This window comes from Erinaceus europaeus, chromosome 20 (assembly GCF_950295315.1).
Source record: "Erinaceus europaeus chromosome 20, mEriEur2.1, whole genome shotgun sequence".
Taxonomy (NCBI): domain Eukaryota; kingdom Metazoa; phylum Chordata; class Mammalia; order Eulipotyphla; family Erinaceidae; genus Erinaceus; species Erinaceus europaeus.
The window spans coordinates 44,239,405-44,262,035 of record NC_080181.1 but is presented as its reverse complement, the minus strand read 5'-3'; the positions used below and the strand labels follow the sequence as shown (position 1 = coordinate 44,262,035).

Genomic DNA, 22,631 nt, shown 5'->3' with positions numbered 1-22,631 from the left:
TATTTATCGAGAGAGAAAAGTCAAAGTATGACTCCGGCATATATGATGTTGGGGATTGTACTCAAGACCTCATGCTTCTAAGTCCAGAATTCTACCATTGTACCACCTCTGGAACTACCTCTTACTATATTACTATTATTATTATTATATTTTGGTTTTGCATTTTGTTTTGTTTTATTTTATTTTATTTTTCTCTCTACCAGAGCACTGCTCAGCTTTGGCTAATGGTGGTGCTGGGGATTGTCCTGAGAAATGTGAGCCTCAGATATGAAAGCCTTTGCATAACCACTGTGCTACCTCCCAAGCTCTCTTTGACTGTCCATTTTAGCTTAGCTATTGTGTACTTTAGTTCTGTGGTTTTAGTCAGGACTTTTCTTTTTTTTTAATCTTATTTTAATTTAAAAAATTTTTTTAATACTTATTTATTTTCCCTTTTGTTGCCCTTGTTGCTTAACATTGTTGTGGTTATTGATGTTGTTGTTGGATAGGACAGAGAGAAATGGAGAGAGGAAGGGAAGGGGAATACAGAGAGGGGGAGAGAAAGACAGACACCTGCAGACCTGCTTCACTGCTTGTGAAGCGACTCCCCTGCAGGTAGGGAGCCGGGGGCTCGAACCGGGATCCTTACGCTGGTCCTTGTGCTTTGTGCCAATAGCACTTAACCTGCTGCGCCACCGCCCGACTCCCAGTCAGGACTTTTCTTATGCATTTTCTGATTTTATTGACATTCTCTTCCACTGATCATTTAGACCATTGCTTTGCAATCTATTTTAGGAAGTTTATATAGCTGTATTGCTTTTGGATTTTTTTTTTTCTCCAGGTGTTTGTCTTGCTCCATCAGCATGGGTACTCTCCTCTGTCTTCTTAGTGTAACTGGTGCTCTGTAAGGATCTGGGTGGGGTCTGTGCTTGAATGGGTCTGAGCAGGGGTTTGTAGCTGCCAGTGCCTTGCAGAAGCTATCACATGGAGATCAACCAGGTCTGGGTGGTCTCCAGAAACCACTAGGATGCCATGAACACAGGTGCAGTTCTGATAGCAGGGTGGGACCTTAGTCCCAGGTGGTGAGGGAGCACACACACCATGATGAATAGGAGGCAGAATCTGGCAGGTGTGGACCAGCAAGGGAGCAGGCAGTGGGGACCCCTTGCTTGTTGGTTATGCTTTGTGAAATCTTCAGGCTGCTTGTTGAATGTTAGGCTGGGGCTTGTTTCCTGGCAGTTTGGTGTCACTGGCAAAAATGGCAAGAATAGGATCTGCTTGTCTGCCAGGAGTTAGCACTTTTGATGTCTTTGAACCCCCCCCCCCCTCCAGCTAATTCTGCTACTTGCTAGGGGTAGGTGTGGTTCTCCTTCTGGAATTTCCCCTCAGGGTATGTTACTATGGAGATTAAATTCCAGTCTTTTGTCCACCAGTTTGACTGGCAGTGAGGCTGCAGATGTTATCACAAAGATGGCTACTATAATTCCCACCTGACTGTTTGCCAAAAGTTTATTACACTCCTGTCCCAGTGTTACAAATATAGTATTGAAATGGGGTCAGGGTGCAACTCACACCTCTGCTCCCTAGCGTGGGACCAGGGGCTTTAATCTGGGTCTTTGTATGGTGATGTGTGCATTCAGTCAGGTGACCTCTACATAGCCCCTAACATCTGATTTCTTTATGTGTGCTTTCTTTACTCAATTCTCTGTCTGTCAGCTTAGTGGTCAGCCAGCTGATGATCAGACAGAAATTTCTTTAAGCCTGTAAAAAAATCATCTAATCGAGGGTCGGGTGGTAGCGCAGTGGGTTAAGTGCACATGACGCAAAGTGCAAGGACCAGCCTAAGGATCCCAGTTCGAGCCTCAGGCTCCCCACCTGCAGGGAGGTGGCTTCATGAATGGTGAAGCAGGTCTGCAGGTGACTGTCTTTCTCTCTCCCTCTCTGTCTTCCCCTCCTCTCTCGATTTCCCTCTGTCCCATCCAACAGCGGCAGCAACAACAGAAAAAGAAAAAAAAAAAAAAGCTGGCCTCATAACCAGGTTCCCCTTTTAGTTTGTTTCTATACACCAAAAGGAAGCTTGCTCTGTCCCCAGCGGGGGACCCATCACAACAGCAAAAGCAGCCTGCTAATCTGAGAATGAAATGACATCACAGAGCAAAAGAACTCCATGTCAGCTCCCAGCACATGTAAATAATGTGCCTGCAGGAAGAAGCTGTGTTGGCAGACTTCCAGAGGCTTTCATCTGAATGAAGCTAGTACTGAGGCTACGCTTGACTTTGACCGTTATAGCACTAAGTGTCAGTTTAAATTCATTTATGTTAAGAAACAACATAATCACGTCTAGGCATCTACCCAAAGGCCATGGGAGCTCTAGTTAGAAAAGCTACATGTACCCCTGTGTTCAAAGCTGTGTTATTCACAATAGCCAACATATGGGAGCAACCTAAATGCCCATTGACAGATGACTGGATAAAGAAGTTATAGGGCTGGGTGGTGATGCATCCAGTAAGTACATGTAGTGCCATACTACCATATACAAGGACCTGGGCTTGAGTCCCTGCTCCCCACCTGCAGGGAAGCTGCTTCATGAATGGTGAAGCAGATCTGCAGGCGTCTTTCTTTCTCTCTCCCAGTCTATCTCTCCTCCTTCTCTCAATTTCTTTCTGTCCTGTCAAGAAGGAGGAGAGGGAGAAGGAAAGGGAGAGGGAGAAGGAGAAGAAGAACAATGACAACAACTATTACTACTACATAGAAGTAGTAGTTATGGGCTATATATTCAATGGAATACTACTCTGTGGTTAATAAAAGATGAGATTGTATCATTTGGGATGAAATGGATGGAACGGGGTGATTGTGCTAAGTGAAATAAGAGGTGAAGTACAACTAGTGGATGTTTCACTCTTGTGAAATACAGATGACTGGTGCAAATGAACTTGCAAAAAAAAAAAAAAGATAATCAAACCGTCTCTTGGACTTTGTGAGAACTAGTGTGCTAGGGACAGGACTTTGGTGGAGTGTTTGACTTTCACATGCCATATGTGGGTGTGAAATTATACCCCTGAGATCTTATAACTGTGTAAAAACACTGCTAAACTACTCATAAAAAATCAATTAAAAGGAGGGACAGACGCAGGTTGCTGAGAACCTCCACGCCGAGTAACGGGCTCACCGACAACGTGGAGAGGATAGGAGAAAATGAGAAGATTAATGCAGAGAAGTCATCAAAACAGAAGATGAATCTCCAGTCTCTGCCAACTCGTGCCTACCTGGATCAGAGAGTTGTGCCTATCTTATTACAGGGGCTTGCTGTGCTGGCAAAGGAAAGATCACCAAATCCCATTGAGTTTTTAGCATTATATCTTTTAAAAAACAAGGCACCGTTTGAAGATTGAAACTGACTTACTAGGAAGAACAGAGAAATGTGGTTTCTACTCTCAATTTACATGATTAAGAGGCAGCTTTAATTGCCATGATTCCCCCCACCCTCTCTTGAAAGTATAAGCAGCTTCAGGACAACAGAACTTATTTGCATAACAAAACATCCTCCTGGGGCCAGGTGGTGGCACACCTGATGGGGCGCACATGTTACAGTGCGCAAGGACCCAGGTTCGAGCCCGTGGTCCCCACCTGTAGGGGGACAGCTTCGCGAGTGGTGAAGCAGGGCTGCAGGTGTCTCTCTCCTCTGTCTCCCCCTGCCCTCTCAATTTCTGGCTGTCTCTATCCAATAAGTAAATATAATTAAAAAAAAAAAAAAGAAAGTATCTCCTTACTTTGATTCAGTCACCATACTTATTTAATGAGTGTATTCTGCGTAATTTTCTCTCAGATTGTCTTTAACTTTGTTTTTAAAATGGCCTTCAAAATAAACCATTAGAACATCATTATTTTAAAAGTTAAAAAAAATCAATTAAAAAAGAAATGATGTAATGAAATATGAGATAGCTATTGTTTTCCATCACATTCAAATAACAGTGATACAAAAAAATCCATGGAAGTTCTAGAGTTGCTTCCAAGAGAATACTTGCGCATGGCACAACTTGAATAGCCGTTTCATTAAACCTTTGTCTGTGAAACATCAAGTCCAGGGGACTGAGCAGTGGTGCACTCAGTTGAGAGCACATGTTACCATGTGCAAGGACCTGGCATCAAGCCCCCCAGTCCCCACTTGCAGGGGGGAAGTTTCAGGAGCAGTAAAGCAATGTTGTAGGTCTCTTCATCCCTATTCCCCCTCTCCCTCTCAGTTTCTCTCTGTCCTATCTAATAGTAAATATTAAAAAAAAAACTTCATTTTCTTTCTTCTTCTTCCCATTTTATTGGGTAGGGCAGAGAGAAATTGAGGGGGAGAGATAGAGAGGGAGAAAGACAGACATCCACAGACCTGCTTTGCAGCTTCCCTGTAGGTTGGGAGCCAGCAGCTCAAACCCTGATCTTTGTTTGGGTCCTTAGTACTATGTGTGCTTAACCAGATGTGCCACTGCCAGGTCCCCCAAAACCTCATTTTCTGTATACTCTTTTTAAAAAATATTTATTTATTCTCTTTTGTTGTCCTTGTTGTTTTATTGTTGTTATTGATGTCGTCGTTGGATAGGACAGAGAAAAATGGAGAGAGGAGGGGAAGACAGAGAGGGGGAGAGAAAGATAGACACCTGCAGACCTGCTTCACCACCTGTGAAGTGACTCCCCTGCAGGTGGGGAGCCGGGGGCTTGAACCAGGATCCTTAAGCCAGTCCTTGCCCTTTGTGCCACCTGCACTTAACCCGCTGCACTACTGCCCGAGTCCCTCTATATACTCTTCTTTTTGTGAGCAGCAGTCACCCTTCACCTGTGAGGAATCTCTGAAATTCCACGAGCCATTCCCTTAATGAGAGGGTTCAATGTGCATCATGTGAGCACACCAGCCAGGTCTGGTTCCTACTTGAACAAACCCGCGTTTCATGTTCCCTGGGTATTTAGTCTCCACTTGAGTGCTGAGATGAGGCCTCCCCTATAATTTAACTCTGACTCCCTGGATGGTAAAAGTTGTCTGCCCCCACTCCAAGCTCTAGCTCCAGCTATTTTCATGTCCATCTCCTTCTCCATCTGGGGCTGGCCCTTTCAGTTTTGTAATTGCAGGGCCAACACCCAGGACTGAATCTGCTTGTACTGACTTCCAGAATTTTCCCATGTGAAAAGAAGCAAAACTTCAGCCTGAATTCAGTATTTCCTCCTCATCTGTGTTGTAAGCAAAATGCTGACCAGTGACCAAAGGAACATTAAGTGTCAGGATTCTAACTCTGGGCTGTAGCACTTCTATAGGTCAACCCAACTCTTCTTCAGCCTCCAGCTATGTGGATTTGTGAGATTGGAATACACAGTGACTACAATCCAGCCAAGGTCAAGGGCTGAAATGGTCAGGGTGGTTTGCTATAAGGGATTAGCATTTGATTACAGAACCAAAGGATAGAGGGAATGGCACATACCAAGGCCCGGGGGCAGGAAGGACTCAATGCTTTTGAAAAAAATGAAAGACTGAAAGTGGAGGAGGTGGGCAAATAAATTTTTTTTTTTCTCCAGGGATATTGCTGGGGCTTAGAGCCTGCACTACAATATACTGCTCCTGGAGGCTATTTTTTTCCTTTTGTTGCCCTTGTTAATATTGTTGTTGTTATTGCTGTCATTGTTGTTGGATAGGACAGAGAGAAATCGAGAGAGGACGGGAAGACAAGAGGGGGGGAGAGAAAGACTATTAAATCCATAATTTAAAAACAAAAACAAACAGACAAAAAGACCCCTTCATTTCTCTTCTTCCTTGTTCTGTGGCTGTCTGAGTTCAGGATGACACTACTTTATCTTCAAACTTCTGTTTCTGTGTCTGGCACTGAGCTGTGACTCAGCCTCCAAAGAGTCAGCAAAGGGGACCTGGGTACAGGAACACCCCTCTCTCTCCGGGAGGCCTCTGCCCAGGGGAACAGGAAGTAGCCTGTTTGTATTGCCTGAGCTACTTTCCACCCCACTGCACGTGCACGCAGTCCCCAGGGGGGGAATGGGAATGCAACTTGCTCTTGACCTGATACCCACATTCTTGGACGGGCTGGCTCAAGAATGGTAAAAATCCCAACAATGCAGGAGCCAGGGGGGGGGGGGGGGGGAGAGGCAGGAGTGAAGCAGATCACAATTTCCATTGTAAAGCTTGGGCCCTGATTGAAGGCAAATTAACCAGGCAAAGAGAACACAAGGGCATTTTAGGTGATGGTTGTGAGCAAACCGTAGTTTCTCAGGAAATCAAGAGTTGTAATGTCTTGGAAGCTTAGTTACTGTTGTTAAAACAGCAGAAATGGGTTTTAGAAATGCACTGAAGAAATGCACATAATGTGGTAGCACAGCGGGTTAAGTGCAGGTAGAGCAAAGCTTAAGGATCCTGGTTGGAACCTGTGGCTCCCCACCTGTAGGGGGTTGCTTCTTAGGCGTTGAAGCAGTTCTGCAGGTGTCTGTCTTTTTCTCCCCCTCTCTCTTTCCCTCCTCTCTCCATTTCTCTCTGTCTTATCCAACCACAACAATAATAACTGCAACAATAAAACAACAAGGACAACAAAAGGAAATAAATAAATAATAATAAAAAAAAAGAAAGAAATGCGCTGAAGAGGTAATTTACAAAGGGCAAAGTTTGGTAGGGATCAGCCTTGAGTTTTTTAGCTGGTTGGATTATAAGGTGACAAGATCTGGAAGGGGAATGGGACCAGAGACCTGCAGCTGTGGGGATGGAGATGGAGGTGGGGGCGGGTTCCTCTTTCCTGGGGGCGAAGGTGGAATTCTTGCATGAACATGTACCAGGGAGACATCAAGGTAGATGGTGAATTCTGTTCTAATAGCTGGTGTTTGAAGCATACTGATGTGCTGACCTGGTTTGGGAAGTTTCACCATGTTTCTTTCTTTTTTTTTTTTCAATATTTAGAAAAAAATGTTTATTTATTGAATAGAGACAGAAATTGAGAAGGGGAGATAGAGAAGGAGAGGAAAAGAGACACATCTTCAGCACTGCTTCACTACTTGTAAAGCTTTTCCCCCCCCCCGCCCCCCCACGTAGGTGGGGACCAGGGGCTTGAACTCAGGTCCTTGTGCATTGCCATGTGTGCTTACAAGGATGCTACCATCTAGCCCCATTCTCGTTCTTTCTCTTTGCTAGATTTATTTATTTATTTATTTTGGATAGAGACAGAGAGAAACTGAGAGGGAAGGAAGCTCCCCCTTACAGCTGGGGAGAAGGAGCTTGAACTTGGGTCCTTGCACATGGTAGTGTGCGTGTTCAGCCGGGTACACCAAGAGCCCCTTTCCCTTTTTCTCTTTTCCTTTCCTTCCCTTCCCTTCCCTTCCCTTCCCTTCCCTTCCCTTCCCTTCCCTTCCCTCCCCTTCCCTCCCCTTCCCTCCCCTTCCCTTTCTTTTCTTTTCTTTCCTTTTCTTCTCTTTTCTTAAATAGACATGGAGAAAGTGAAAGAGATGGCAGTATTAAAGTTTGGAACTGGGTTTGAACCTGGGTCTTGAATATGGCAAAGCAGCGTACTATACAAGTGAGCTATTGTGCTGAACTGTCACCATGATTTTATGTTTATTGATAAGCAGGTGTATCTATCCTAGAACAAGAACTCTGGAAACTCAGAGATATATACTGACCCAGATGCCCTAAAACATATCTTCCAGGTTCACATTACTACCCTTAATTGTTTAAACCCTTTTTAACACTATTTTAAAATCATTGCAATTTTGAACACATTTTTAAATAGTTTTATGGACCGGAGAGATAGCATAATTGTTATGCTAAAGGACTTTCATGCCTGAGGCACCAAAGATCTCAAGTTCAATCCCCTGCACCACCATAAGTAAAAGTTGAAAGGTGCAACATCATACTCAATGGTGAAAAACTGGAAGCATTTCCCCTCAGATCAGGTACTAGACAGGGCTGCCCACTATCACCATTACTATTCAACATAGTGTTGGAAGTTCTTGCCATAGCAATCAGGCAGGAGCAAGGAATTAAAGGAATACAGATTGGAAGAGAAGAAGTCAAACTCTTCTTATTTGCAGATGACATGATAGTATACATGGAAAAACCTAAGGAATCTAGCAAGAAGCTTTTGGAAATCATCAGGCAATACAGTAATGTGTCAGGCTATAAAATTAACATTCAAAAGTCAGTGGCATTCCTCTATGCAAACACTAAGTTAGAAGAAATTGAAATCCAGAAATCAGTTCCTTTTTCTATAGCAACAAAAACAATAAAATATCTAGGAATAAACCTAACCAAAGAAGTGAAAGACTTGTATACTGAAAATTATGAGTCACTACTCAAAGAAATTGAAAAAGACACAAAGAAGTGGAAAGATATTCCATGCTCATGGGTTGGAAGAATTAACATCATCAAAATGAATATATTACCCAGAGCCATCTACAAATTTAATGCTATCCCCATCAAGATCCCAAGCACATTTTTTAGGAGAATAGAACAAATGCTACAAATGTTTATCTGGAACCAGAAAAGACCTAGAATTGCCAAAACAATCTTGAGAAAAAAGAACAGAACCGGAGGCATCACACTGCCAGATCTCAAACTATATTATAGGGCCATTGTCATCAAAACTGCTTGGTACTGGAACATGAACAGACACACTGACCAGTGGAATAGAATTGAGAGCCCAGAAATGAGGCCCCACAACTATGGACATCTAATCTTTGACAAAGGGGCCCAGACTATTACATGGGGAAAGCAGAGTCTCTTCAACAAATGGTGTTGGAAACAATGGGTTGAAACATGCAGAAGAATGAAGCTGAATCACTGTATTTCACCAAATACAAAAGTAAATTCCAAGTGGATCAAGGACTTGGATGTTAGACCAGAAACTATCAGATACTTAGAGGAAAATATTGGAAGAACTTTTTTCCGCATAAATTTTAAAGACATTTTCAATGAAACGAATCCAATTACAAGGAAGACTAAGGCAAGTATAAACCTATGGGACTACATCAAATTAAAAAGCTTCTTCACAGCAAAAGAAACCACTACCCAAATCAAGAGACCCCTCACAGAATGGGAGAAGATCTTTACATGCCATACATCAGATAAGAGTTTAATAACCAACATATATAAAGAGCTTACCAAACTCAACAACAAGACAACAAATAACCCCATCCAAAAATGGGGGGAGGAATTGGACAGAATATTCACCACAGAAGAGATCCAAAAGGCCGAGAAACACATGAAAAAATGCTCCAAGTCTCTGATTGTCAGAGAAATGCAAATCAAGACAACAATGAGATATCACTTCACTCCTGTGAGAATGTCACACATCAGAAAAGGTAACAGCAGCAAATGCTGGAGAGGATGTGGGGTCAAAGGAACCCTCCTGCACTGCTGGAGGGAATGTCAATTGGTCCAACCTCTGTGGAGAACAGTCTGGAGAACTCTCAGAAGGCTAGAAATGGACCTACCCTATGACCCTGCAATTCCCCTCCTGGGGATATATCTAAGGAACCCAACACATCCATCCAAAAAGATCTGTGTACACATATGTTCTTGGCAGCACAATTTGTAATAGCCAAAACCTGGAAGCAACCCAGGTGTCCAACAACAGATGAGTGGCTGGGCAAGTTGTGGTATATATACACAATGGAATACTACTCAGCTGTAAAAAATGGTGACTTCACCGTTTTCAGCCGATCTTGGATGGACCTTGAAAAATTCATGTTGAGTGAAATAAGTCAGAAACAGAAGGATGAATATGGGATGATCTCACTCTCAGGCCAAAGTTGAAAAACAAGATTAGAAAAGAAAACACAAGTCAAACCTGAAATGGAATTGGAGTATTACACCAAAGTAAAAGACTCTGGGGTGGGTGGGTGGGTGGGGAGAATACAGGTCCATGAAAAATGATGAATGAAGTAGTGGGGGTTGTATTGCTAAATGGGAATCTGGGGAATGTTATGCATGTAAAAAAAAAAAAAAAAGAAGTAGAAACGCAAAGCAGAAATTGACTGAGTTTGGAGTATGGCACCAAAGTAAGAAAGCAGAAGTATACTAGAGTTTGCAGTGAGTACCTCCCTAATACTTCCTCTCCACTTTTCCAAGCTTTGGGTCCATGATTGCTCAACAATTTGTTTGGCTTTGTATGTTAACTCTCTTTTCAGTCACCAGGTTCCAGGTGTCATCAGGATGCCGGCCAGGCTTCCCTGGATTGAAGACACCACCAATGTGTCCTGGAGCTCAGCTTCCCCAGAGACCCATCCTACTAGGGAAAGAGAGAGGCAGACTGGGAGTATGGACCGACCAGTCAACGCCCATGTTCAGCGAGGAAGCAATTACAGAAGCCAGACCTTCTACCTTCTGCAACCCTCAATGACCCTGGGTCCATGCTCCCAGAGGGATAGAGAATGGGAAAGCTATCGGGGGAGGGGGTGGGATATGGAGATTGGGCGGTGGGAATTGTGTGGAGTTGTACCCCTCCTACCCTATGGTTTTGTTAATCAATCCTTTCTTAAATAAAAAAAAATAAAAAAAAAAAGAACAACAACAATAAAACAAGGGCAACAAAAAAAAAAGTTGAAAGGTGTTCTAGTAAAAATAAATAAATAAATAAATAAACACCATTAAATAAAAAATAAATTTAAACAGTTTTTAGTAAGTGATACATGTTCTCCAGAAAAATGTATGATTACAAAAAGAAGGAGGAGGAAGAGGAGAAGGAGAAGAAGATTATTCTAGTTTATCCTTCCAGTTGAACCTCTACATTCCCAGATCGTATTTGGAAAATGCCGCCCCCACCTGGCTTTCATTGATTCACTTATACATGCATGCATTCATTCACTCTTCACTTCCTAAGCACAGTCAAGTGGAGTACACTGGCATGACTGGTGACCAAAAGGAATTGAAAAACTGAGTCTGCCTTGCTCCTGGCCTGGGGGACAGAGTCCTTTCATAGCTCATGATCTCAGGAAGCATAGATGAGGCCCTTCTCCCTCCTCTCTGTGAGGCTGGGAAAGGTGTTGGGAGGGCTGGTATGAGATAAGCAAGATGTGGTAGTCAGTTTTGGGGTGGAAGGCCAACCTTGGAAAAAGCAACATTAAGTTCAATAACAGGGGGCTGGGGGAGATAGCATAATGGTTATGCAAACCAACTTTCATGCCTGAGGCTCTGAGGTCCCTGGTTCAATACCCAGAACCACAATAGGCCAGAGCTGAGCAGTGCTCTGGTAACACAAACAAACAAACAAACAAAGAAAAACAAAAACAAAAAAACACTTTGTTTATGAACATAGAAATTGAAATTAAAAAAAAAAGATTTATTGGAAAAAAAAAAAGTTCAAGAGCAAGGACAAGTAAGGCTTCCCGGTCCTTAAGGGATCCTATAACTGACCACTCTTTCCATTAAGGCTGGCTCTATGGCAATACCCCCCACACTCTGAGGGGAGGGGAGGCTTGCTGGTTGGCAGATGGCTTGGCAAACGCAGGACCCTTCTCACCTCTCACAGGTGACTCGGATGCGCTCGGCGCTGGAGGACTGCTCCTCGTCCTCCTTCTCCTGGAAATGCTCCTGGACGCATTGCTCCTCGAACTCATGCAGCCTCTTCAGTTCCTCCTCGCTGAGGAACAGCTCTGTACAGAGGGAGGGCCAGGTGGGGCCGGGGAGGGGATGGGGAGGATCTGGTCAGATGCACCCCGGTGAATCTCCCAACCCCTCATAAACAAACCCCTCCTCTAGGTTATAAGAGCCAGCAATCCTTTTTCTGTAGGTGGCAATGGCTCACTTCTATTTCTTTTTTACTGTTAGTGTGCTTGCGTTTTATATGTAAATGTGAATGTATTGACCTGGGTCTTTACAAAGTTTTTACTTTTGAGACAGAGAAGCAGAGATAAGGAATGAAAGAGACCACGGCACCAAAATCCCTTCAATGCTGAGGAAACAGGGCTTGAACCTGGGTTGAGCACATGGCAAAGCAGCACACTATCCAAGTGAAAGCTATTTGGCAGCCTGACTTTCACATAGTTTCGTGCTAATAGAAGAACTGGAACATCATATAAGCAACAATAAGCTGAAAAATGAAAACCTGGTGGGTTCTCTCTCCTTACTCATTTCCTTATCATTTCCATCAACTTTTGGTCAACTTATAAATTTATTCCTGGTAGCAGGTGTCTTATTTATAGTATATACTCAACAATCAAAAGGACTGTTGAAATAAGAGTAAGGTAATGATTGAGAATATATTCACCAATGATATTTTAACCGGTTATGCAGATGACATGTTCTCACAAGGCATGCTTTCCTGCCTTTTGAGTATCTGAATAAGAAAGTTGGCATCAAAGAGAAATAACAAAGCAAGCTATCTTTTTTCTTTTAGTACTAGTTATGATGAATCATAGTAATAATTAAAAATGTTTATGTCTGAAAAATACAAATAATTACACAATTAGAACTTGTGAAGCCATTTTTTATGTGAAAGGCTCACTTTTTTTTTTGAAAGGCTCACTTTTAAGCATACACAACAGAAATTATAATTATTTGAAAAATTACCCCAAGTACTGTCTTCTGGGGAATCTTTTACATATATTTTGTAATTCATATGTACAGCAATATCTTTTGTCTTCTGTAAATACAATAGATTAACACATTTACTTTATTTTCACCTATTTACTTAAACTATTATTATTATTATTATTATTATTATTATTATTATTATTATTACTGTTTTAACCAGACTACCACCCAGCTCTGGTTTATAGTGGACGGTGGACAGGGATTGAATCTTCAAGTCTCTGGCATGAAAATCTGGTGTGTAAATTGCTATGTTATTTATTATCTCCCCAGCCCCACTCAATTTACTTATAAGAATTACTTTCCTTCTCTCTCTCTTTCTTTTCCTTCCTTCCTTCCTTCCTTCCTTCCTTCCTTTCTTTCTTTCTTTTTCTCCAAGGTTATCACTGGAGCTTGGTGCCAGCACTACAAATCCAGTGCTTCTGGTGGCCAATTTTTTTTTTTCCATTTTATTGGATAGGACAGAGAGAAATTGAGAGGGGAGGGGGATATAGAGAGGAAGATAAACACCTGCAGACCTGCTTCACCACTCATGAAACATCCCCCCTGCAGGTGGGGAACTGGGGCACTAACCCGGATATTGCATATATCTTTGTGCTTAGTACTATGTGAGCTCAACCGGGTGTGCCACTGCCTGGCCCCAAAATGAGAAATTTTAGACATAAGAGTTATTTTCAAGACCTCCTTAAGCTCTGCTCTTCACAAGAGGTCTTTCAGTAATACTAAACATTAAGAAACATGAAACTAGAACGAAAGCAACACAGAATGAAAAGTGCAGCTATTGGACTTGACTGCTGTTTTCATAGGCTTAAGTAGGTTCCTAAGGCCTCAAGGGATACACTTGTTTAAAATGAGCCCCAGGGGCTGGCTGGTGGCACACCCAGTTGAGCGCACATATTACTGTGCACACGGACCCAAGTTCAAACCCCTGTTCCCATCTGTGTGTGTGTATTATAGGGAGGGAGGGAAGCTCCAGGAGCAGTGAAGCAGGTCTGCAGCAGGTGTCTCTCTTTCTCTCTCCCTATGTATCTCCCTCTTCCTTCTCAATTTCTCTTTGTCAAATAAAATAGAAAGGAAGGGGGGTGGAGAATAGTCCTCTAGAAGACTCAACAGCTAAAAAAAAAGGAAGGGGGGAAGGCAAAAATGGTTACTGGGAGCTGTGGATTCATGACAATGCAAAAAAAAAAAAAAGGGGGGGGCAGAAATGAGCCCCAGAAAAAAATGAAAGCCTTTCAGCCTCGCACATACTCAGACCACGGTCCCGCTCATCCTGGTCCCCCTTCTCTTTCCTACAACGCCCACTGAGGCGCATGACAATGATGTAGATGTGGCTTAAGATGATCATGGGCGGAGGGAGCACTGGGCGGTCATGGAATGTCATGATCAGCTGATATCGCTGGAATTTCCACACTTGGTTGGATATGGACTTGACTTCAAAGAAGGTGTTGCTGGAACAAGAAGATAGTTTTAAAAGCTAGTTAGTCATGGACATGGTTATGTCCCAGGGCAATCAGAGTTGCACTGGAGTAAAAACATACAATAAGAGGGCCAGGCAGTGGTACAACTGGTTGAGAGCGTGCTCAAGGACTTATTATGTTCAAGTCCCTCAGTCCCCAAATGCAGTGAAGCAGGTTTACAGGTCTCTCTTTCTCTCTCTCTCTCCCCCTCCCTATCTCCCCTTTCCCTGTCAATTTCTCTCTGTCCTTATCAAAAAAGAAAAAAAAGGTGGGAGCAAGGAGTGGAATGGTTACTGGGAGTGGTGGATTCATCATGAAGGCATCAAGCCCCAAAGAAAACCCTGGTATGTAGAGTTCGGCGGTAGTGAAGCGGGTTAAGCGCACGTGGCACAAAGCGCAAGGACCAGCATAAGAATCCCGGTTCGAGCTCCCTGCTCCCCACCTGCAGGGGAGTCGCTTCACAGGCAGTGAAGGCAGGTCTGCAGGTGTCTATCTTTCTCTCCCCCTCTCTGTCTTTCCCTCCTCTCTCCATTTCTCTCTTCCTATCTAATGACGACATCAATAACAATAACTACAACAATAATAAAAAGACAACAAGGGCAACAAAAGGGAAAATAAATAAAATTTAAAAAAAAAAGAAAAAAAAAGAAAACCCTGGTGCATGAAGAAAGAAAGAGAGAGAAAGAAATTAAGAAAGAGAGGAAGGAATGAAGGAAGAAGGAAAGAGGAAGGAAGGGAGGGAGGGAGGGAGGAAGGAAAAGAAAGAAAGGAAGGAAATGAAAGAGTGGGAAAGGAAAGAGGGAAGGAAGGGGGGAAAGGAAGAAAAAAGAATACATTCAGGCTGACTAGGGATGAACAAAAAACTATAGATACCCCACATTTCAAAACACTAGCAAAGTTCTATAACTATCTGGCATCCCGGGAGATTTCTGGGATTAAACCGAATCTCCGCAGTATAAGAAGTGATAAGCACACGGCTGTCAGCCACGACATGTACTTGAAAACTGCGATGAGCAGGTTCACCAGCAGGATGTTGGCAACCAGGAGGTAGCACGCCATGATGGCCGGCGTGAGCCAGGCGCCCGGGATGCAGGGAGGGAGCCGTTTGCCTTCCTCATCAAACAGGTTGTCACCACAAGGAGCTGAAAGGAAAAGTCAGTCTCTTTTGTGCTTGCTTTTGACATAGAACAAAAAGAGTAAAGTCATAGGTTGTTAAATGACCTAGTTTTCTCTTCTAATAGGAATCATTTTTTTCATAAGTTGCTCAGACCAAGAAGAAACTCATTTTTGTGCTCAGAGTTAGACATTGTTATTATATGTATATATATATACATATAAATTGTTTTTTTAAACCATCTTTCTTTTTTAAAAATATTTATTTATTTACTCCCTTTTGTTGCCCTTGTTGTTTTATTATTGTAGTTATTATTGTTGTTGTTATTGATGTCATCGTTGTTGGATAGGACAGAGAGAAATGGAGAGAGGAGGGAAAGACAGAGGGGGGGAGAAAGATAGACACCTGCAGACCTGCTTCACCATTTGTGAAGGGACTCCCCTGCAGGTGGGGAGCCGGGGGCTTGAACCAGGATCCTTATGCTGGTCCTTGCACTTTGTGACACCTGCGCTTAACCTGCTGCACTACCGGCTGACTCTCTTATTTTTGAATTCTTTTTTCTTCATTGTTGTTGCTGTTATTGTTGTTGCTGAATAGGACAGAGAGAAATTGAGAGAGATGGGGAAGACAGAGGGAGAGAGAAAGATAGACACCTGCAGACCTGCTTTACCGCTTGAGAATCGACTCCCCTGCAGGTGGGGAGCCGGGGGCTCTAACCGGGATCCTTGTCCAGGTCCTTGTGCTTCGTACTATGTGGGATTAACCCGGTGCATACTGCCCGCCCCCCCATTGTTACTATATTTGTAAGAACAGTCATCCTTAACATGTCTCCATTTAATTTATTTAGTGGCAGAAGAGAGACAGAATGAGAATGTCCTTTTGTTACAGTGATTCTACAGACTGAACTCACAACCTCATAATTACAAGTTCAATGCTTTAAGCATTGGACCACCTCCCAGACCACTGAAAAAAGTTCTGATTTTATTTTCTGATCATTATTTTAAATGTTTTTATTTATTTATTATTGGATAGAGACAGAGAGGAATTGAGAGGGGAAGGGGAAACAGAGAGGAAGAAAGACAGAGAGATACCTGTAGCCCTGCTCCACCGCTCATGAAGCTTTCCCCCTGCAGGTGGGGACCAGGGGCTTGAACCTGCAACCTGTGCATTGCCTGGCCCCTATTTTTTTTTTTATCTTTAAGCAGAGTTTTTGTTTGTTTGTTTGTTTTTGTTTTTCCTAGAGCATTGCTCAGTTCTGGCTTATGGTGGTGCTAGGGATAGGACCTGGGACTTCTGGTGCCTCTGGGATGAAAGTCTATTTGCACAACCATTATGCTATCTCCCCAGACCAACAGACCTAACTTTTAGGGTGACTTTCTTTACTGTTGATCATTGAAACATTATTGTGTCTTCTAATTATTTAACATTTACTTATGTTGTCATCTAATTGCTTGCTGAGTTTCAGTTGCACTTTAACTTTGAAAATAATCTTGTGTGTGTTGGAGTAGGAAGTAAGGTTCACTTCAGCCCTCAAATAAACTGTTCAGAGGCCATGTTTGGAAAAAATAAAATAAAATAAAAGGATTCTTTCTTCCTCTGCTCATTTGAAATGCCACCTTGATCTTATGAGACCTTTTTTTTTGAATGGCGTAGAGTAGATGATGGGGAGAAGCATTCCAATTAGTGAAATAATTCCCATCTATTTTTTTTCTTACTCCCTCAAAAATTTCTCTATTGGTGAAATAATAGTTCATGGGATAATTGTTGTCATGCGTGTACAGTGTATCTTCAATGACAGGTGTCCGCACGCCGCTCCCACCACCAACACAAGTCCTTCTCTAGCCCAACCCGTCTCCTCCCCCAGAATCCTTTGCATGAATGCAATGCACCACATTACCTTACTTTTTAACGTAAAAAAGTACTGTGTAGTTGGGCAGTGTCTTGAATTTGGGCAGTAGTGTAACAGGTTAAGCACACATGGCACTAAGCACAAGGACCGGCATAAGAATCCCAGTTCAAGCCCCCAGTTCCCCACCTGCAGAGAAGTCCCTTCACAAGTGGTGAAGCAGGTCTGCAGGTGTCTGTCTTTCTCTCCCCCTTTCTGTCTTCCCCTCTTCTCTCCATTTCTCTCATCCTACCCAAAAACGACGACATCAATAACAATAACTACAACAACAATAATAATAATAATAAAACACTGGCACCAGAAAACCAAGAGAAATCTTCATAACTAGTATAAGAGGACTTAAGACAGTAGTTAATTAGTGAAGGCAGAGGCAAATCAGCACACATTTCATAGACTAGAGTCACTGATGCTGTGTAAACTTACGATTAATTTCCATAGCGTAGACTGGACAGCGGTTGGAAAGCAGGATTTAAAAAAAAGAAATTAGTCGTGTTAGAAAGGGAGGAGAGAAAAGACACCAGCTGAGGTTAAAATAAATGATTAGCATTAACAACACAAGAACTGTTCCGCTGTCGAGAAATGAAAAGTGTTTGAGTTTGGGGCTTACACACTCATGCCTGGGGGGAAAATAAACCATTTAAAAATATTGTGCACATTACTAATTCTAGGTAATATACATATAATTACTTCATGGATATTTACTTTACCTTATGCCATAAGCAGTAGCAGAAGCTCACTCATTATACATACCATGAAAAAGACATGAGGCAACCGGTAGATGATCATTTTTACAGGTAGGTTTCTTTCTTTCTTTTTTTTTTTATATTGTTGTCATAGTTGTTAGGACAGAGAGAGATGGAGAGAGGAGGGGAAGACAGAGAGGGGGAGAGAAAGATAGAACCAGGATCCTTACGCCGGTCCTTGCGCTTCATGCAACATGCGCTTAGCCTGCTGTGCTACCACCCAACTCCCTTCACAGGTAGGTTAACCTCAAGGTGAACACTTCACCAGTACCAGTAAATACAAGAGTCATCATATAATAATCAGATCAAGAATCAAAAACCTACATTTCAGATTTGTTACCGGAAAATGATACATATTATTTCAGGTTTACTTCTCTGTCTTTCTTAATTCCCAATTAACTTAATCGATTTTTAAATTGGTATATGTCTTTGCATTTATTTTACTGCCAGGGCTTCACAGGAAATTGTATCCTCAGGATTCCACTGCTATTGGTGGCTTCTTTTTTTTTTTTTTTTCAAGAAAGGGTGGGAGATAGGGGGGAGAGAGGAAAGAGAAAGGAGAGACTTCACAGCAACACTCCACTGCTCATGAAGCTTCCCCTGTGCATAGTGGTCTCATATAGTGGTCAGAGTCTTAAACCCAAGGGCTTATATGCAATAAAGCGTGTGTTCTACCAGGTGAACTGTCACCTGGCTCCCTCCCAACTTAATTTTTAAAAAAGATTTTTATTATTATTTAATGAGAGATATGGAGAGAAAGAAGCTAGAGCATTGCTCAGTTTTGGTTTATGGTGGTGCTAGGGATTGAACTTGGATGACCATTTGCATAACCATTATGCTATATCCCTAGCACACCACCCCCAAAATTAATTTTTTTTAAATAATAGAAATAAAAGGTCTAAACTGGATAAATAAGTTATGGGACATATATTCAATGGAATACTATTCTTCAGTTTTAAAAAGACAATATAATATTGTTATATGAAAAACTGGGAAATGTTATGCATGTACAAAAAAAAGATAATATTGTGTCCTCTGAGATAAAATAAGTGAAGCTTGAGGTGATTATGCTTAGTGAAGTAAGTGAGGGAGTGAAAGACAACTACCATATGGCTTCACTCTTATGTGGAATATAGAGAACTGAATCACATGAAGCTGCAAAACAGAACAAACAAGCAAACAAGCAACACATTAACCAAACTGTCTCTAAGACTTTGTGAGAACTATGATGGCTATTGGTGGGTGGGCACAGAACTAGTATGCTGTAATCTTAAAATCATGGAACCCATTATTAAATCACTGACAAAAATGTCTGAAAAAAATAAAAATTAAAGTAGGAAGTAGATTTGCTATTGTCCAGGGAAAAGGTGGGGAAAGTAGGAACTTACTAGTCAAAACATCCACAGTTGTAGTTATATGGATGGAGATGGACAGTCTGGAGAGCCAGCACATAGCATGGTGATGGGAATTAGTAACAGAACATTCACAGTCTAAGTGGACAAGGTCAAGAACAATGATGCCACACAAGAGACTGTCTACAAGCTCAGCCTGGGGAAAGACTGGGACCCACATTGCCTACAAAGCCATGTAAGATGGCCCATTTCTTTCACTAATATCCAGACTATTATTAATATAGATATAATCAATGGGTACCACAGGCAAATATAGAGCTATGGGAGAAAAAGACTTCGGTGGCTTGAAGAAAAGGTATGAGTCACCATGTCACACTCAACTTTCTCTCTCTTATTCCACTGGACTCCACCAGCTCTGCCTGAGCCTGGAGAGAGATTAAAGTGGAAATATGGAGAAATTGGCACTGGAACTACATTAATGTGACAGTGTGCCCACAAGGTCTGGCTGAAGGGGAGCAAGAACACTGAGTATGAATTTCAGAACAGAGGAAATGACCCAGGGTCTCAAAATAAAACTTAAAAAATTCCAGTTTCATAATCTGCGACAGTCATAGGAAAGAATCAAAGGGCTGGGGCAGAAAGAAAAAGACTCGGCTTCCAAATTAACACAGGCATTTCCATGCATTTGGAATTGATCATCTGCCTCAGAAGCAGGGAAGAGAATCTTACTATGAATTCGATTCTTACGGTCTATCTGGTCTGCAAACACCTCTCCATAGATCATCCAGTAGGGCATGTAGAAGATGTTTCGAGCCAGTTTCCATGAAGGCTCCTCATCCGGGTGCAAAATGGCTTGACGGGCTACCCCAAAACTCATCAGCACAACCAGCATGATGACCACAAAGTACAGCATGTCGATCATCTGAGTGGAGAGAAAGCATATCTGTTTAAATGCATACACATATATGTATGTATTTGTGTGTGTGTGTGTGTGAGAGAGAGAGAGAGAGAGAGAGAGAGAGAGAGAGAGGGGGAGAGAGAGAGAAGAAAAAGGAGGAGGGAGAGGAGGAGGAGGAGAGACAACCAGAGCATCATTCTGGCACATGTGATGCTGGGCATTGCACTTGGGGACTCATGCTTGAGGCTCCAGAGCTTTATCCACTGCTCCACCTCCAGTCTCTTACTGTCTTAACTCTTGAGTCAAGTTCACCTGGTCCATTATATTGCCTCCCCAAAGACTTCATGAGTGATTAATTGGGATGAAGCTCCAGCCCATCCAAGAACTGCTCACGTCTTAGCTTACTCCATGCAATGCACAAATCTTATCCCCGAACATTACCATATTCATCTCTCCCTTTTGTGCCTTCTTCATTCTCTTCTGTTGTTGCTCACACATGAGTATTTCTTTAGTAGCTACAATCACAGATGGAGAAAAGGAAGCACTCTGGGAGGTGATGGGGACTGGGAAGAGAAATTAGGGAGGAAGAAGGAGGAAGATCTCTAAGGAGGGAACAAGATTATGAACTCAAAGCACACCTCCACCAATACTTACTCACTGTATGAACATTGGGTGGTTACAGTGAGCAGCACTCTGGTTTTTTATGGACACTAAGCTGGTGTCATTCATCATTCTGAGCCCTTTGCTGGGGTGAACTAAATCATATAACCATTTGCTCCTAGCTCCTCACCCTCTAGAGCTTCTCCTCAATTCATAAGGCTTCCTTTCTTCTCAGACTTGTTCCCCACACACTATTTTACATGATTTAAGGATGAGTTGTTGGTTCGTTTTTAGTTTCAAAGTCTCTGGTCTGATTCTGGAGAAAACATCGTCATGGCTTTGTCTTAACTAAGTCACATCAATGACAGTTTGTTCAGTCAGAGCATGAGAGATGAAGACTGAACACAGGAAGGGTAATGACCCTATATACCATTTATTTATTTATTTGGGCTATGCCTCAGGCTCTGTGCCTGCACAGTTCCACCATCCCCAGCAGTTTCTTTTTAACTCCTTTTTTTTTTTTTTTTTTTCTCTCCAGGGTTATTGCTGGGCTCGGTGCCTGTACCATGAATCCACCGCTCCTGGAGGCCATTTTTCCCCCTTTTTGTTGCCCTAGTTGTTGCAGCCTCGTTGCGGTTATTATTGCCATTGTTGATGTTGCTTTGTTGTTGGATAGGACAGAGAGAAATGGAGAGAGGAGGGGAAGACAGAGAGAGAGGGGGAGAGAAAGATAGACACCTGCAGACCTGCTTCACCGCCCGTGAAGCGACTCCACTGCACATCCCCAGCAGTTTCTTCTTTTACTTTTGATAAAGGATGAGAGACAGAGAGAAGAGAGAAAAGAAAGGGGGAGAGATGCAGCACTGTTCTACTGCTCATGAAACTTCCTCCCCCTGCAAGGGTACTGGCGACTTAAACCTGGTTCCTTGTGCCTGGTAATGTGTGTGCTCTACTGGGTGAGCCAAGCCACCACTCAGCCCTGACCCTGCACCATTTTTGTCTCTGGTTTTTAGTACATGTTAGGGAGCTATCATCACATATACATGCATATATATCTGCATACACACAGTATGTCCTCAATTCATACTGGTCAGTTGGATTTTGCTGTTTTATCTTTTATTTATTTATTTATTTATTTATTTAGGGAGAGAGGGAGAGACCGACTATAGCACCAAATCTTCCTTTAATGCATTGGAGGTCAGGCTCAAATATGGGTTGTGCAAGTGGCAAGACTGAGCTCTATCCAAGTAGACTATTTTGCTGGCCCAGACTATGTATCTTCTTCTTCTTCTTTTTAATCAGAGCACTGCTAAACTCTGGCTGTTAGTAGTACTGGGATTGAATTTGGAATTTTGGGTCCCTCTAGTGTGAAGGTCTTTCTGCATAACCACTATACTATCTCCCCATTCCCAGAACTATGTATCTTTTAAAAATATATATTTTATTTATTTATAGATAGTGACAGAGGGAAGTTGAGGAGGAATAAGGAGGTAGTGAAAGAGAGAGAGAGAGAGAAGAGAGAGAGAGACCCCACAGCACTGCTTCACTACTTATGAGCTTCCCTCCTGCAGGTGGGTCCAAGGACTTGAACTTGTTCTTTTTTTTTTTTTTTTTCCTCCAGGGTTATTGCTGGGGCTCGGTGCCTGCACCACGAATCCACTGCTCCTAAAGGCCATTTTTTCCCTTTTTTTACCCTGGTTGTTTTACCATTATTGTGGTTATTATTATCGCTGTTATTGATGTCATTGTTATTGGATAGGACAGAGAGAAATGGAGAGAGGAGGGGAAGACAGAGAGGGGGAGAGAAAGACAGACACCTGCAGACCTGCTTCACTGCCTGTGAAACGACTCCCCTGCAGGTGGGGAGCCAGAAGCTCAAACCGGGATCCTTCTACTGGTCCTTACACTTTGCGCCACGTGTGCTTAACCCACTGCACTACCACCTGACCCCCTGAACCTGAGTTCTTTTTTTTTTTTAAATTTTTGTGGAGGGTTGGTATCTTTTTTATTTATTTATTTATTTTTA

At 42.5% G+C, this 22,631-nt stretch overlaps 1 protein-coding gene across 1 annotated transcript in view; it reads right to left on the bottom strand.

Moving 5' to 3' along the window:
- Positions 1-22,631, bottom strand: part of TRPM1 (transient receptor potential cation channel subfamily M member 1) — a 142,156-nt gene that overhangs the window by 11,468 nt on the left and 108,057 nt on the right. The window contains exons 22-25 of the mRNA XM_060179273.1: positions 19,855-20,029; positions 14,990-15,134; positions 13,784-13,983; positions 11,466-11,598 (exon numbers count right to left, since the gene is read on the bottom strand). Of these exons, the coding sequence (XP_060035256.1) occupies positions 11,466-11,598; positions 13,784-13,983; positions 14,990-15,134; positions 19,855-20,029 (653 nt within the window). The remainder of the gene's footprint in view (positions 1-11,465; positions 11,599-13,783; positions 13,984-14,989; positions 15,135-19,854; positions 20,030-22,631) is intronic.